The sequence below is a fragment of the Equus przewalskii genome, chromosome 17 (genome assembly GCF_037783145.1).
Source record: "Equus przewalskii isolate Varuska chromosome 17, EquPr2, whole genome shotgun sequence".
Taxonomy (NCBI): Eukaryota; Metazoa; Chordata; class Mammalia; order Perissodactyla; family Equidae; genus Equus; species Equus przewalskii.
In genome coordinates, this window is record NC_091847.1 from 79558240 (window position 1) to 79575456 (window position 17217).

At 47.7% G+C, this 17217-nt stretch overlaps 1 protein-coding gene and 1 long non-coding RNA gene across 7 annotated transcripts in view; one reads left to right on the plus strand and one right to left on the minus strand.

Moving 5' to 3' along the window:
- The window catches only part of INO80D (INO80 complex subunit D), a 70694-nt gene extending 61029 nt beyond the window's left edge, over positions 1 to 9665 (minus strand). The window contains exon 1 of one of the 6 annotated variants that reach the window (XM_070580874.1): positions 9311 to 9665. Coding sequence is in view for 1 of the 6 variants with exons in the window: in XM_070580869.1 (XP_070436970.1) it covers positions 6436 to 6445 (10 nt within the window). In the remaining 5 variants the exon portion in view is untranslated. The other 5 variants (XM_070580871.1, XM_070580872.1, XM_070580875.1 and 2 more) reach the window with 5 other exon arrangements.
- A 38-nt stretch (positions 9666 to 9703) lies between these two features.
- LOC103556537 (uncharacterized) lies at positions 9704 to 12159 on the plus strand. The gene is made up of 2 exons (XR_546236.2): positions 9704 to 9964; positions 11853 to 12159. It is a non-coding gene; the product is annotated as an uncharacterized lncRNA (long non-coding RNA).
- The last annotated feature ends 5058 nt before the right edge of the window (positions 12160 to 17217 follow it).

Consider the following 17217-nt stretch of genomic DNA (forward strand, 5'->3'; position numbering starts at 1 on the left):
TCTGCTATTCCTGAAAATTATTATCCCCACACTCTTCCCTTGAGGCTTGACTCAATGCTGGACGAGGCTCCCCAGCTCACAGGGGCCCGCGTGGCAGAGTTTTAGGCGATGATAGTTTAGGCTTTATTTCTCCTCAGCTGACCAAGATCAGCAGCTCGAAGGCTACTTGCTGCCAGTTCTCCTCCACTCTCAACTCCTTGTGAAAACTGTACGACTCTACAGTTTGTAATTCAACCTCACCTCTCTTGCCACTCAGGGAACCCAATGTACATACCTACTTTGCCACTCCAAGCATGGGGTTATTGGTTTTGTCCCCACGGCGTGTCACCTACTGGGGAGAAAGCTGTTCCCCTCGCTTTGCCCAAGTTCTGTAGAAGAAATCCTCCTCCCCTGGCATCCTCTCCTGCCCTGGTTCAATTTTCACTGCACTTAATAGCACTAATTCATATATTCTGATCACAAAGTTTTGTTAGTTATCAAAGATTGAGTTTTTCTGCTTCTTATTCTCCTTATTCTTTTCAGTTGGTTTAGAGAGGAGAGAACACAGATGTCAGTTCTCTGCCATTCACTAACAAGAAATACCCTTTAAAATTCTATATAGTAAAATATACCAAAATAACACCAAAATAATAAATTATATCTAATTTTTTAAACAAACATATTACTTTTGTAGTAATTTTCTATTTTTTTATTTTAAAGAATCAACATGCTATTAAAGAAGTTACTAAACTTGATTCAATTTATTTTCACTATGGCAAATTCAGGTGATTCTATCTTTAATGGCAAGTATTTATTTATTAAACACTTAGGAAAAGCCCATCATTTTCCAGAAGCTGTGGCGTATACAATAGTAAGAGACATAATTTTTGCCTTTGGAAGATTATAACTTACAAGATGAGACACATTCCAAAGAAAGGAGGGGAATCGCTGGAGCCGCCCAGGCACAGCTCTGCGCACCCAGGACCCTCCAGTCAGCAAGCCCAACAACAGGCTGCTCCCTCTGTCCAGAGCAAGCCCTTCTCCCCTCTTTGTGGCCCCTGCCCTGGCCAGGCCTCATCCCCAGGCTAACCTGTCATGGTCACCCGTGCAGATGCCCGCAGGCCGAGTTGGTTACCGCTGCTCTGAGGTAGCCGGGGCATGTCCCTGCTTTGGCACTCATCACATTCTAATTAACTGCCTATCCCTCTGTGGTCTTCCCTCTCAGAAAACACACTGCAGAGGGAAGAAGCGTTCTCTGCTCATCGTGATAGCCCAGGGCCAGCACATGCCCGGAAGTTAACACGTGCTCAGGAAGGACATGCTGCCCTGAGAAATACTTCTGTGACGGGAACTCTTAATTCCAGGTTGCCTGCCCAAAACAAAGGTTACCAGACTCACCCACTGATCATTAAATAGTTTTTAAAAATCATTGAATTGGTACTTCAGATAGTCTACATAATAATTTCTAATCCCCATAGTCATATACCAAGACAAAGTAAAATTTAGAAGCTTTAAAGTTTTTGAATATTCCATGAAGTAACATCACACATTTCCTCAAACAGATGTCATATAATTTGCTACCCAATGTCTATTTAGAAAATAATGCTAATTATTCATTATTAAGTAATAAATAGTAATTTATTGTGATTAATATTAAATATCATTAAGTAAAGCTCACTTTTTTTTAAAAAAAAAAAGCAAATTAAAATCTGCCTATTCAACTTCCCTCAAATCTAAGAATCCACTAATCGACCCAACTGCCCCGCTCGGCATTTGCCACAGGCGCCAGCCTCTCGCTGATCACCTCAACGCCCTACAAACAGGGGTTTAATTTCAACATCTTATAAACAACTTCTCTTCAACTTTAATTTTTTTACAAATACCTATGATTAATCTTTTCTTCCCATTTCTTTGATTTTTAATGTTTTAAAGTCCTACTAACAGCCAACTTTATATCCTTCTTTGCATCTTCCCTTCGAATATTCAACTGTTCTCCATTTTCAAGGCCCTCTTTTAAAGGCTCAATTTAACCTTTATACTCCATTTTCAATTCCCTGATGCATCCAGACTCACTTCACATATCATAAAAGGAAAGAAGGTGGGGGCAAAAGGGCCCTCTGCTTTGAAGTCTAACTTCCTTCTAAATGACTAATATCAAAATCACTGTCTGAAAACTGGAACTATTCATCTGGTCTTCTCTACATTAATAGGTTTTCTCCTTTTTAATTAAAGAAATCATGACAAAAGTACTAAGGCATATCTCAGGAAAAAAAAAAACCAAAAACCTCTATTTTTTTCATTCTTTACTTCTCGCTTCCCACGACTGAAGTCGTTCTCCCCGCTCCACCAAAGGTGAGGTTCACAGCCTTCACTCTCTGACGTGTGCTGGACGAGTAAAGAAGACAGGAAACATACGATATATAAAGACAAAGTCCGCGGGCTCTTACTCGAAGGTCTTGTGGACCCTGCTACTTGAATGCTGCCCGGCTGTCCAATCCATGAGGAAAAGCCACATCTAAGCTCCGCCTTTTAACACATGATGGACATCACTTGAAGAAGAAGAAGAAAATCCTAACCAGACTAAGTTTATTAACAGCTACAGCAGATACTGTCTCCAGCTGAGGAGGTCACTCGCTTGGACTATAACCCATCTGTGCCCCCTTCAAGAAGGGGACGCAGGCCAGGAAGCCCTTCAGAGCCCTAATCTAATTATCACCAAAAAGCGAAAATAACCACTACTGAGAAGAGTCTCACAGAAAAAATATTTCCACAGAAAGGACATATCCACAGACTGGAATTCAAGAGTAGGAAATATGGTTAGGTATAAAATCCTTAAAAAGAAAAAAATCCTCCTTGATATTATATGTTGGGTTTAATTGGAAAATGAAACAATTCCTTTCCATACTTAGTTTCTTCTTGCAAATAAAGAAGAATTAAGACATTCGCAGGGAGAAAGGGAAGGAAGATAAGCTTTGAACAGAAGCAACCTAAGGCCCTTTCAGTCTTCCAACAGCAACCATAAACCAATCTGACAGAAACAGGACCGGTATTCTCTCCGGGACGTGCGGTGCCACCTCCACGTGGAGCCCGCGTGTCAGGACTGTTCCTTTGAGTCTCGGGTTTCACTTAGTTCGCTGCTCATTTCGCGGCCACAACACCTTACCCTAATGGCCAGCTCTCGTTTGATATTCTACGCCCTTGTAAGAGTTTAGACCTACAGCATTCCTTACAATTTGTTTAATCCAGCACAAACCTAAATTCTCAGAATGTTAGTTTTCTAATACATTTAATATAAATGAAAATTTACTTATCCCAAAGGCATATACTTTAAAGTCTTAAAAATCTTTCCCCCTCATTTTAAGCTTTCCTTGAAATGAGTTTAATTCAACTTCATGGAGCACAGAAATGTAATAAGATCCTAAACAGACGAGTATATTGATTTTAAAAAACACAAAAACCAACACCCTACATATCAATGTGAAAAGCAGTAAAATTAGACTCAGAAATTATGAAAATCTATCAATTGATGTGATTCAAAGAGAAATATCAGTGACAAAAATTGCCTGTGACTCAAAAATATAAATAATATTCTGCATAATTAAAGTTCAAACTAGAATATTTAAAAACAAGTCAAATAAATGCTTATCCAAATGTCTATTATGTTCCAAACACTGCTCAAACAGCATTGTACTAGTAAGTTTGTATTATGAATTTAACTTAAAGTGGCCTTGGGGCGGGCTGAGCTCCTCCCCTGATGTGAGATCCTAGGGTGGGGTGTGGGAGATGGTGTTCAGATCTGTTCTGCTAATTACTAGGGTGTGACCTTGGGCAAGTTATGCAAGTTTCCGTTTTCTCATATGTAAAGAGAGGATTATAATAGTATATACCTCACTGAGTCGTTTAGGAGAATTAAATTAGGTATTTCATGAACTGTGCTTAGCATGGTACCCAGCACATAGTAATCATTAATGTTAACTACTATTAGAAGCAGTAAGTAGTAGTTTATTAGTATTATCATTTTAATCTAGAATCTGTGGGGCTAAAATGCACTCTCCAGCTACTAGAGGTTTTCTGAAAGGCCCAGTGTATTTCCCCATTAAGTCAGCCCCTCCCACCGTCTGGGGGCTGGGCTAACAGAATCCACTGAGAATTCTTTCCTAGAATGCATATTAAAAATCTAATAAAAATACTTTCTACATTTTATAGAGCATCAACATACTGATGTTCTTGTGATGGAAAATACTAGCAGGATGAGCAGTGTTTGGTTACAGCATGTATCAGCTCCAATTAGTAATCCTTTACAACAAGTGCTCTCTGCGTCCCTACCCATGCCAGTCTCTCCCAATGTTACAGAAGCCCCACACTGAAGGGTAAGAAGAAAGAAGAAACACTAAGTTGTAGCTATAGTCCTCCAAGTTCTTCTGTTCTAAGAATCTGAAACTAGTGGCCTCTTTGTTGCTAAATTCCACACACACTTTTCCCTCCTTATCTTATTTGACCTCTCTGCAGCACTTGACACTGATGACCACTTTCCCGTTTCCCACTTTCTCTCCGGCTGCTCAGTCAGCGGCTTCTCCTCAGCCCCAAACTTAAATGTGTGTGTTGCCCAAGATTCTCTCACTCCTATTCTACAGGGACGCGAGATGAAACACCCACTCCAGCCACGGGCAGACTGGCAAACTGTGCTCATCTAAAGGCAGCTGACCTAAACCAGTTCCTCCAAGTTGTCGTGATGTAAAAAATTTGGACCCTGGATTTCCAGATCTTCCAGCTTTTCAAAAGAAGATGAAAATCTAAATTTTCTCACAAAATCTCCTAATGTTTTTGTCAGCAGCTCATTCAAACGTTAAAATACAAGATGTGTGGCCCTGAGCAAGTTACTTTATGAATCTGCTTCCTCATCTATAGAATGGCAGTGGTACGGTCACACACCGACACAAAAAGTGTGAGTCAGACCAGACATTCCTACAGCCTTTCATTTCAACTCCTGCTCCACATCTACCCCAAGCCTAGAGGTTATTACCCCAGGTTTCAAACCAAACGTACAAAACTGGGAATGTATAAAAATGCATTTTTCTGGAGAGGGGTCCATAAAGATCATCAACTGTCAGAAAAAAACAAGAATCACTGACTAAACCAAATTTTTCTACTTCCACAAGCTGGGCTGCCCGTCTCTATGAGGATGCTCCCCAAGGCTGCCTCCGGGCAGCCTGTGCAGACCACTTTACCTCCAGATCAGCCTCTCCACTCACTGCTGCATCTCCACTGCCTCCACTTAGTTCACACCTTCCATCTCTTCTCAGCAGCTGTCTGGTCTAATTCCAGTCTCGCCCTCCTTTATTCCACTCTTTGTGCAACTCAAATCGTCTAAAACAGCAAACAATTTATTTGGCCAAAGGCCTTCAGGGTCAGCTTATAAAAGTAAAAAGAAACCAAGTTCCTTAGCCTAATGCATAAACTCCTTAGGACCCGGCCAGGCTGACCTCTGCTTCTCCCACTATCTATTCCTATCCCCACAACTCCTACCATTTGCAACACAGAATACTCTTTTGTCCTTAGGCATTTATTCATTCTTGCAGGGCCACCTCCTGGAATGCCTTCCTAATGTGCTCCCATGTGCTCAGGGCATAAACCCCCACTGGAAAGTCCTCACTCCAAGGCTTGCCCCTAGGCCAGGATAAATAGGTTTTCTTCCTCCAGGCGAATCTAGCCCTTCTCATTCAATGGCGTAATTGTCAGCTTTCTTCTCCCCCACTAGACTAAAAACTCCTCAAGGGCAGACAATGTGTCTTTGTATTACCAGGCCCACAGTTAACTGCACCAAACGGCACTGGCTTCAGCAGCTCCGACCATCGCCTCAGGCAAACATCCCACCCTCCCAAGGTGAGCCCACCAAAGCCACAGACCAGGCAGGGCCTTGTGACACACACACAAAGGATGCAGGCAGGTAACTTCAAGAGTTTAAAAAGAGGAGGGAGGAAGGGCAATCAGCCCAGTGCGAGGTTGGGGGGAGGGAGTCGTTGCAGGTTCAGATCCCAGGTGCAGACATAGCACCACTCATCCAGCCATGCTATGGCAGTGTCCCACATAAAATGGAGGAGGATTGGCACGGATGTTAGCTCAGGGCCAATCTTCCTCACCAAAAATAAAAATAATAAAAGGAGTGAAGTTAAGTAAACGCACTTTCTTTGTCCCCCTGCCCCACCTTTACATTTGCCAACTCACAGAATTCAACAGCAGAGACCAGATTAACATAAAGCTGCGGAAACTTTCTACAAATATACTGCTAACTTTTTAATGGCACAGAAATATTTACTTGCCCCACAAAGGTAATTATAACATTCCATCTATACTCAAATACTTAGTATTATTAATAGAGTCAAGAACTCATTCACATTGAAAAAATTCCAGAATATTAACAATCTTTAGAGGAAAATATTATGTAAGGTCACGCACCAGGCACCATCCTAAGGCTTCGTGTGCAAGTCCTCACTGAATTCCCACAGCAGCCCTGCGGAGAAGGTATTGTCACTCCACTCTGCAGACGAAGAAACTGAGACCTGAGGAGATGAAGTCATCTGTCCAAGTCACACAGATGGGATTAAAGGCCAGTGTGACTCAGGCCAGGCTTTACCCGGCACACACACACTGCTAAGTGGAGGATCTCAAGCCGATGTTTCTGTTGTACGCATGCGCAATCACACAAACTAAGAAAGAAAACCTAAGAAAATCTTGACGATGGTTATCTCCTGAGTGGGACAAATAGGTCTGAGTGGGATGAATATGAGCATGTACTGCTTTTAGTCCGAAAAAAAGCAAACAAATTAAGAGAAATGTTACTTAGATGGCGCTAACAGAAATGGAAGGTGTGCTGGGGATTAGCATTTAATGAGCACCCGCTGAGAGCCAGGCGCAGGGGCCATCCCATCTGACCCGTTCATCAAAAAACGGCATTTCCATTTTCCAAAAAAGAAACCAAAGAAGTCACCCACCCAGTGGAAGAGCCGGAATCAGAACCCAAAACCCTGTCCAAATGCATGTGACTGCAGGACACCACGTCCAGATAACACTTCACCGAGAAGCCGTCTTAGAAAACCAATTCCACGCTGGGACAGAATCAGAGCCAAGCGGCCCGGCCCCTCGGGCGCGAGGCGGGAAGTGAGAGGGGCGGAAGGCTCCACTGGAAGAGCTGGCCAGGGGCGTCTCTCCAGGGTCTCCAAGGGCCGGAAGCATCCCCCCCGCCGGGCTCCGGGGCAGACGCGCACCTGCCGGCATGGGAAGGAGACCCCACTGCTGCTCGCCTCTCCAAGCGCAGCCTGACCAGCACGGGCTGAACGGCCTTGGCTGTGACGCCGCCTCGGGCCTCCCTCCCTCCCGCCGGGGTTGGCCCACAGGTGCCAGGCGGGCCGGGCCGGAGGACGCTGACTGCGCCCATCCACGCGGCCTCTCGCTGCCGTCCAGACCCCGACGCGGAGAGCGGGCAGCCTGGGGGCGCTCAGGGAGGGACGCACGGACGGCACTGCCGAAATGACAGGTTTAACTGTGGGTGCTCTGACTCCTAGAGGACTTTTTAAACCCATCTAAACTGAAATTTCAATTCTCTAAAAATAGTAGTAACACGACTTGCTGAGCACATCAGTCGGGGTGGAGGATACACGCGTCCCCAAACAATCTCGCAGAGGAAAGACAGTCTGATTATTGCGACATCCATTAAAATAAACATCTACTTTGGAAACAATATTTAAGAATGAAAAAGTGCCTTTACCTTAGTAATTTAAAATTAACTCAATATTTAAATCTATTCGTTTCCAACGAAGGGTAACTTTTTCTGAGATCCAACCCATGCCTTCAAGAATAAAGGAGCCCGTGAAGCGATCGGGTTGGCAGATTAACACGTGTCTGGGACGGGGCGGAAAGCAGCACAAACTTCCGGGCTCTGCACACACCCGGGTTCGCAGGCCGGGCAAGGTGACGTCAGGATGCACCTTAACATCAAATATGAGGCCAAGGGATTTCTTAAAGGTTAAAATGTTGTAAGCACAGAGACGCGCGCCCAGGTAAGCGCGGGCCAGCACGCGCACGACGCGGGGCGCAGGTGCGCCGAGCCCGCCCCCCGGCCCGGGACCCGAGCGGGCGACAGCCGCGGACCGGCCCGCCCCTCCACCCCGGCGGCCCCGCAGCGGGACGCGGACGCGCGCCGGGCGACCCGCTCCCGGCGGACCAGGGAGAGGACCCGCCCGCCTCCCCGGACGCGCCGCCCGGCCGGGACCCGCGCAGGGGAAGCGCGGCCGCCGCGGGGCGGGGCGGGCGCTGACCTCTCCCCTCTGCCCTCTCACCTCCCTCCCCGCGCCAGGGAGGGCGCCGCCGGCGTCCCCGACCCGGGAGCCGCCGCTGCGAGTCTAAGTTCTCCACAATTTTTTTTCTTTTCTTTTAACTTTCACAACTCACGGCACCAAAATACAGCTCAAATCGAATCTGTCTAAACACAGGAGGGAAAAAGCAAGCACACCCGCCCCGCCCCGCCGGCCCGGCTCGCCCAGGCCCCGCGTCCGCGCGCCCCGCCGCCGCCTCACGGAGACGCGGCCCGGCGCCCCGCGCGCCGCCTCGGCACCGGCCGTCTCGGCACCGGCCGCCGCGGGCGTCTGCAGGAGGGGCGCGGGCCCCGCAAACTTTTCCCGGCGCCGGGCGCGCGGGCCGTACCTGCCGGGCGGGCGCAGGGGCGGGCCGGGCCCAGGCCCCAGGAGCGCGGCCCGCGCGGGCCCGGGCGGAAACTTTCCGGCCGCCGCTGCACCTGCCTCTCGCCGCCCCCCGCGCCCCCGCCGGCCGGCCGCCCGCCCCGCCCCGCCCCGGCCGGACCCCGCGGGAGGGGACGCCCCACGTCGCGGGCCGGGGGCGCCGCAGCCCCGAGCGGGCCGCCCCCCGCGCCCCCGCGCCCAGGCCCCGCGCCCGCCCGGCCCGCGGCGCCGCCGTCCCGCCCGAGGCCCGGCCCGGGGGCGCGGAGGCCGGGGAAGCGAGGGCGCGGCCGCCGCGGGCCCGGCCGAGGCCTAGCCAGCCCCCGCCGCCCGCACCCCGGCCGCCGCGCAGGCCGCGCCGCCGCCCCGCCCGCCGCCGCCGCCGCCGCCGCCGCCGCCGCCCGCCGCCCCCCGCGCCCCCGGCCCGGCCCGGCCCGCGCCGGCCCCTCACCCTTCCATCCTGCGCCCGGGGCCGGCGCGGGCCGGCGAAGCCCCGGCCTCCCGTGAGCGCGCTCGCCGGCCGCCCTGCCCGCGCGGCCCAGCCCGCCGCCCTACGGGAGCCCGGGGATGTGGGCCGGGCCTGGGCCGCGTCCGCTTACCTCGCCGCCGCCTCTCCTCCTTCCCGTTCGCGGCCGCGCGGACAGGGCGGCGCGAGGCTGGCGCGGGCTGGGCTCGGCCGCCGCGGCCCCGGCCCCGGCGAGCGCGCTGGCCGCTCAGGCGCGGGGGGCGAGGACCATGTTTTTATTTTGGAAACTCCACGGTGCTCCCGGGGTCGGTGCTTATTGAGGGGAAATCCCTGAATACACTCTCCAGCCAAGAAGGCAGGGCTGCGGGCGCCGCGGAGAGGCGGCAGCCTCCTACAGCACCACTACCGGCACCGCGGGGACATAGCAGCAGAGCCTCCGCTGCCCTCCGAAACGACAACTTTCCTACCATCTTGGAGCGGGCAGGGGGGCCGGGCGGGCCGGGCGGGCGGTCCAGGCGGGCCGGGCGGGCCGGGCGGGCGCCTCAGCATCCCCGAGGGCGCCGGGTCCTGGCGGGGCGCGGGCTTTCCGCTGATGACGGGCGTCTGCTTTCCATCTTTTTCCACGGTGGGGACAGGGGTACTTGACTCTTCTTTTGGGGGGAATGATGAGTTTTCTCCGTTCCAGAGCCAAGTTCTGCGTCTGGTGGTCAGTTTATCGGTGTGGACTTCAGGAGAGTCCGCCTCGATGTTGGTCTGTGTATGCTTTTGCACGGAGAGGCATTCCCAGGTTTGTGCGTGCTGTTTATAAAGATGTGCATGTGCCCCCCTCGGAGCCGAGCCCGCTGCCGGGCAGCTGCGGAGGGACGGCTGTGTGTCCTTTGGTACCGGCGCGAGAGCGATGCCCGTGGACCGTCCGGGGAGGCGGACAGCTGTGTGTCCGCGGAGCAGAGGAAGGCGCGCATCCCTGGGGCTGCTACAACTTCAGGATGACTGGCCGCGTTTCTGGAAGTCATCCTGATTCCGTTATCCTCTGCCCAGGAGGAAGGGTTACTGTCAGCCGGGAAGAGATTTTAAAAGACAGCTCAGGGTTTTCTTTAAGTAAAGTTGCTTGTTAAGAATTCTATCCAGACACTGAATTTTTGATTTATTTGGATTCTCTAAGGTTCAGGTCTTTGCTGCTGCATCACACGTGTTGCTGTCCACTCTGTGTCACAGAATTGAGAAACGTGTCTGTTTTTGTTAGAGTTGCAATGTTGTTAGTTCAGAACTTCCAGGGTGCTGCCAGCCTGTGTAAGTGACTTTTAATAGATTGCAGTGGATGTCCTGAATCTACTTTTTTTAATGAGCACAGCTCAGTAGATCAATGGGCTCAAAGTTACGCAATGCTGAGGTAGCAGGGAGGTGAGAGACAGAAGGTGTGCCCACTGGGAACAATTCCCACAGGACTCTCATTCGCAGAGGATAACTTGCAGATGTGTTTCTATTTTTGTGATGGACGAGAATGGGAGAAAATAACCAGAGGATCTTTTTGTATGGTCTACAGGGAAGGATGACTTGAATCTTGTACTAAAAGTTATTTTTCCGACACATGTTGGCTAACCTGCTGGGAATGAATTTTTAATATTAGTTCTTTGATCAGTAGAATATTTAATTTCTCTAATTTAAAATTTATTACAAAGCATTTAGAAATAATTGATGACTCCACTTAAAAATGTTTATTTTTTGAGCTTCCAAATTTAGAAATTCCCATAATGTTAAAGTCAGTTCACATAATGCATGCATCAGATATTTATTGTTTTCATGCTGACCCCCATCTTTATCATCTAAATTTGAATACAGTATCTGAATAGTCTAGGTTTTCTTTTGTGTGTTTCTTTTTCTTCTTAGTAGAAAAATCTAAAAGTAATTAAAGTAAAACTAACTGATTCTTACCATCTTGGAAACCTCACTTGTTGAAAGTATGTTCTATTTACACTTTTTTTTTTTAACATTTGAAGATCAAACACATTGGTCATGACAGGGAAATAACTTCCCTTAACGTAGAGCTCTAGTGGACTTAGCAGAAGTGTTTTCGAACAACTTGTTGTTCCTTATATATGACATGACGTTATAGATACGCTTTGAATTTTTCAAGAAATTGAGATGTGTTTGTTTGAAGCTGACTGCAGCCTTTTATTCAGGCCCTCTTGTGACCAGCAAACTTATTTGCATAATGTCTATCTGGGGAAGGGGATATGGTGCGTAATCTTAGCATTTCAATGTCTTTCTCTTTATAAAGCTTGACTTGTACATGGCTGTAATCCACCGTGTGTATCCACCAGCTGTGCTAAATAGCCCAGACTTGGGGAATTACAGCCCAGCCAAGAAAGAAATCCCACCATATCTGCAGTATTGGTGAATTTGGTCAGTGTTTATTTCAGTTGATAATTGAGCTTATTTCAGGTGCTGTGTCTCAATTCCTAGAAGGTGCAGGTGCTAACAAAAATGACATAATTAGCCTTAAATAGCCCTATTTTTGCCCAGTAAATGTCCCAGTCCTCAAATCTGGCTCACATTTTGAGCACCTGATGCATCTTGGTTCCTTGCTGGCACTTAAGTATGTGCTGCCATTTAATTCCCCCAAGAGCTCCAAATGTGTTACTTTGCTTCCCTTTCTCTCCTCTTCCTTCTTCTAGATACAGCTGGGACAACATTTCACTTTCAGGAGGTGTAGACCTTCTTGGCCCTAAGTTTCCGATAGGATTCTACGTTTTCCTCCTGCCCAGCGTTTCCAAGGTGCTTCCACAGCTCTGTCCTCTCTGTCTGGAAAGCTGAGTTCCTGCCGTGCACTCTGCCAAAAACACGCTTGGAGCAGCCAGCAGTTGGAGCCTTCTGCATTCATTAGTGCACCCAGTGGCTTATTTCACCTTCCTGAAGCCTTGTACCTAAGCCTGTCCAGTGTTTTGAGGAATGCAAAAATATAAATATATTTGTCAATTGAAATGCACTGTGATTAAGAGAGATTTCCTTCCTGATCCTGAAAATTAACAGTACATGTTGTAAAGCACTAGCACAATTAGAAATATTACCTATGGTTGTAAAATTAGGCTGTTTTTTTAAAGATCTAGTCAGCGGGTGACAGTGACCTGCAGCCGTGAGTGCCAGAGTTCACCTGTGTGACTGGAAGCGGTGGTGTCTTTATTTACTCTGTTATTAGGCCTTAATTTCACAAGTAGCTTTTTTGGCCTCTAATTGAAATAGGAAACGATTGCTTTAATATATATATTTACTAGTATTAGAATCTTTAATTGGTCTGTTTTTTGGTGTTAATGATTTTAATTTTGTAAAAGTTAACCACCTTATTGTGAACACTATAGTGAAGTTATTAAGAAAATACCGCCTGTATCCTTAAAAGGTCTCGTTCATAGATTGTGTGGATTTAAAGTGAAAGACTCATGCACCTTTAATGTATCAGAGGTCTTTAAGCAAGAAAGCCATGGCTTTACTGGGAAATGTTTGCTCACAGAATCACGACGTGTCAAAAGACACTGACAGCAGACATGGTTATACAAATTTAATCGGGGTTTCTGGAGGAGTGGGGGGCGGATATAAGCCTTCCCTAATCATACAAATGTTTTTCTAACATTTCTAAAGACAGACTCTGACATCATCCCAGGATCCCTGGCTGGTGTGAAGACTCCCAAAGAGGTCAAAGGTAGAAGTGGGGATTGTGCGTGGCCGAGAAGTCTTCAAAACCACACTATTCTGATGGCTGTAGACAAAACTTTTTTCACTTTAAGCATTTTTGTTTTGGAAACATTTGTTGGTAATGTTTCTATCTAAAACAAAGATTATGGTTTTATTGTGGTTACTGTGCCCTGCAAGAAAATGTGTCTGAGACAAGCACTGTGTTTGGCAGACATCCACATCATAGCTTTAGACTTTCTGAGTATGAAGTTTGTGATACACGTTCATCTGTAGTCAAAGCACACGTGCTCAGGTGGTCTCCGAGGTCTACCCCCTGAGCCAGGGCGCTGAGACCTGCCAACTACCATCTGATGCCAAGCCAGAAACCAGGGAAATCTTTTCTTTGTAAATCCCCACAAGGGCCAAAAGCTCCTCCAGGAATGGGATGGCCACTGGTGGCAGCAGGGAAGACACGCCCCTGTGCCACTGCACCGCCTCCCCTTCGTGCAGGCAGAGCGTGTGACATTGCAGCCCGGGCCATGTGCATCCTCGGGGCCTTCTGTCCACTCCTGACCTTAGGCTGAGGAAAACAACTCTCCAACTGCGGCCGTGCTCCAAGGAATGACTGGTAAAAAGAAAACACCCTAAAGAGTATTAAAGATCGAACTTGGGCAGAATTATAACTGATAGCCTTTTCTATAATTTATTCAACCTTTTCTATAATTTATAGTGAAAAAACTGTGTCCCAAAAGTGGTGCTTAGCTGAAACATTGTAGTAAGAAGAGAAATCCATAGAGCCCTCAGAGTAACGGGCAGAGGTCAGCACGAAGGGGACTGTTCATTTCTGCTGCCTTCCTGCTTAAGCAAGCTTTTGCAGGCCCGCTGGGAATTTAACCACTATTTCCATGGGAAAATAAACTCCAGGTTCCAAACAGCTAATTTGCAGTGAGGTTCTAGAATACAGCCCATTAATAAGTTTGGACTTCCTGTTCTGTAACGTCTTTGCCACGTATTGTTATAGACTGCCAGAGTTCAATAGTCAGGGTGTGAACCAAGGGGAAAATCCTCTCATTCAATTAAAATAAGGAATAACTATTAACACAATTCAAACAGCTTGACTTAAATTCAGGTAAGGTAGGTTATCAAAGACGTAAAATGGTAAGGCCCATTGAAGTACACAGGGAGGAAGAAAGGCCTCCGTCAGTAACTAAAGTTGTGGTGTCAGCCTTAAGTCTCTGCTTTATGCATATCTGGGTGCTATATGATCTTATGGCAGGCGTTTGCACTTGGTTTCTTCTTAAGGAAAACCAGAGAGAAAGAAACGAGGGGCAGACGTAGGAAGAGTCCACTGGAGACGGCCAGCCTCACGGCTCTGTTAGGGGTGCTGTCGCCCCACAGTACGCCGGCCCCCCTGTCCCGACGCCTCTGTCCTCAGCGCGGCCAGGTCAGCCCCACTCTGCTCCAAGGCCTCGCCACACCTTTTCCCTGCAGCCTTCTGGTGCCAGCCTGGGTCTCCACTGACCTCACTCGTCCTTCAGTGCCTTTTTCCCCGAGGTTTGTTTTCCCCATGTGCTGCTCCTGTGCACGGGGTGCACGGTGGGAAGAGCTCAGTCTCCTGTCCCGGCCGCCTGGCTGAGAGACGGCTCCACCCCTTCCTCGAAGCGTGGCCCTGGGGAGGCTCCTCCACCTGCAGTCTGGAACGATGGGGACGATGGCACCTCCCTCACCTCGCGGCTGTGAGGGTTAAAGGGCAGAGTGTGTGAGGCGCAGGCAGGTCCCCAGTGCACAGTCAGTGCTGCGCAAAGTCAGCTGCTCCCTGGTCTCTTGCCATTGAGCACATTCCAGGCAGGGTGGCTCAAGGTCAGGGAGTCCTGTTTTGGTTTTGTTTTGTTTTGTTTTGTTTTTAAACACTGCAAGACAGTGGACTTAGCAGCACTAGTCACAGGTTGAATTCAACACAGAGAAGATGAAAGAAGACCATGATTATGGCATACCAAATATCTACATTATGACAGAAACAGTCCATTGATTTTTGTTTCCATATTGTTGAATACCCAGATAGTTGACAGTCTGCAACGAAGAATTTTAAGTTTGGCTGAGATTTGGGGGTCCTTCAGAGTCAATCAAGGTCTTAAAAAATATAATGGAGTACAGGAAGAATACATACAAAATACACAATAGGAGATAGTGTGACCAGTTAAGGCCTCTTCCATTAGCCATTCTAAAGACAGAGATGTATTCACATTTCAGTATGAGGTATTGAAGAAGAGAGACTTTTCTGAAATGAAGCATAAAAAGGATTATGAAATATTTTTAGAAAGAGCCATTCCACAAAGGGAATAGTAGATGTTTCACACGTGTAGGATTTCAACTAGCTGGTTGGAGGTCTGTTTTATTTTTTTTAAGTTTTTTGTGAGGAAGATTGGCCCTGAGGTAAGATCTGTTGCCAATCTTTCTCTTTTTGCTTGAAGAAGATTGTCAGTGAGCTAACATCTGGGCCAATCTTCTTCCATTTTATGTGGGTGCCACCTCAGTGTGGCTTGACCAGCTGTGCTACTTCCATGCCTGGATCTGAACCTGCGAACCCTGAGCTGCCCAAGTGGAGCACACAAACTTAACCAGTACGCCACTGGGCCGGCCCCTAGTCTGTTGTTTGAAAATGCACACACAGATTAGGTAGACAAAGTGTGGGGTTTAGATCACAAACCATGTGTGGATGTCAGAGCTCATATTCATTTATTAGCTGAGCAAACGGGGGCAGGCTCCCTGGCCTCCAAGCCTCAGCACCCCATCTTAGCAGAGGTGCTGGAATAAGAGGATTTGTAGGACCATATGTAGTAAATATCTGACACCTACCAGCAGCTCCATAACTGTCAATTTCTATTTCTTGTCTCTTCATTGAATTCACAGAAAGTGCCTGGAATCAATACGACTTTAATTAGAAAACCGTAAAAAGGAGCCTTGCTCTGGAATCAGTTTCTAAAGTATTGAAAAACAAATACCAAATTAATTAGAATCCTATTTACATACTTACTATTTTCTTGCATGATTTTTTAACTTTTTTTTAAACTTTTTATTAAGATTATGATAGTTTACAACCTTGTGAAATTTCAGTTGTACATTATTGTTAGTCATGTTGTAGGTTTTTTTAACTTTTTATAGATTGGCACCTGAGCTAACATCTGTTGCCAATCCTCTTTTTTATTTATTTTTTTCCTCCTTCTTCTCCCCAAAGCCCCCCAGTACATAGTTGTATATTTTTGTTGTGGGTCCTTCTGGTTGTGCTGTGTGGGACGCCACCCCAGCATGGCCTGATGAGTGGTGCCATGTCTGCGCCCAGGAGCCAAACTGGTGAAACCCTGGGCCACCAAAGCAGAGCATGCAAACTTAACCACTCGGCTACGGGGCTGGCCCCTTTTCTTGCATGATTTATATGAGATTTCTCTTTTTGATTAAAGTTATTAGCGCTCTTGAGTAAATGAAAGTTTCATTAAAAAAAGATATGATTGAATCATATACTTTGACAGTAAGAAGAGGCCCAGCCCACAAGCTTCTCTTCACTCAACTCTTGCGTTTCCCCAGCACTTGGCTCCAACAGACCACCGTCACGGGGTCTGCTTACTCCGGGTGTGAGGACCTTGCCTCCACTCTGTGGCGTAGTGTGTTTGGAACAGCAAACTTAAGAAATCAGTTTAGCAGCTTATGACCTACTACAAGAACAGAATGACATAGAATAGAAAATATCCAAAGTCATTGTGGGCAAAGTCTCATTTCATGAAACGGTTCTCTCCAGTTACATGTGCATGTATGTGTGTTTTTATGGTGGGTTGAGAGAAAAAGTTGGAAAGCTACTGCCAGTTATTACTGTAAGGCTGGAATTTGTAGCATCCTGTAGCAGTTAAGAAGTGAACCAGACGGGGCCGGCCCCGTGGCCGAGCGGTTAAGTTCACATACTCTGCTTTGGCAGCCCGGGGTTTCATTGGTTCGGATCCTGGGCATGGACATGGCACCGCTCATCAAGCCATGCTGAGGCAGCGTCCCACATGCCACACTAGAAAGACCCACAACTAAAAATATACAACTATCTACTGGGGGGGCTTTGGGGAAAAAATAAAATCTTTAAAAAAAAGGTGAACCAGACAGTCCCTGTCCCACTGGCTTTACAGTCTAGGGAGAGGATAAAGATCTGAACTGGCCTGGTTGAAGACCAGTAAGCACAGTGGAGCCTGAGAAGAACTGGAGACCACAGGCTTAAAAATATTAAGTTTCTGGGCCAGCCCTGGTGGCCTAGTGGTTAAGTTTGGTGCACTCTGCTTCAGTGGCCCGGGTTGGGTTCCTGGGTGCAGAACTACACTGCTCTGTTAGTGGCCATGC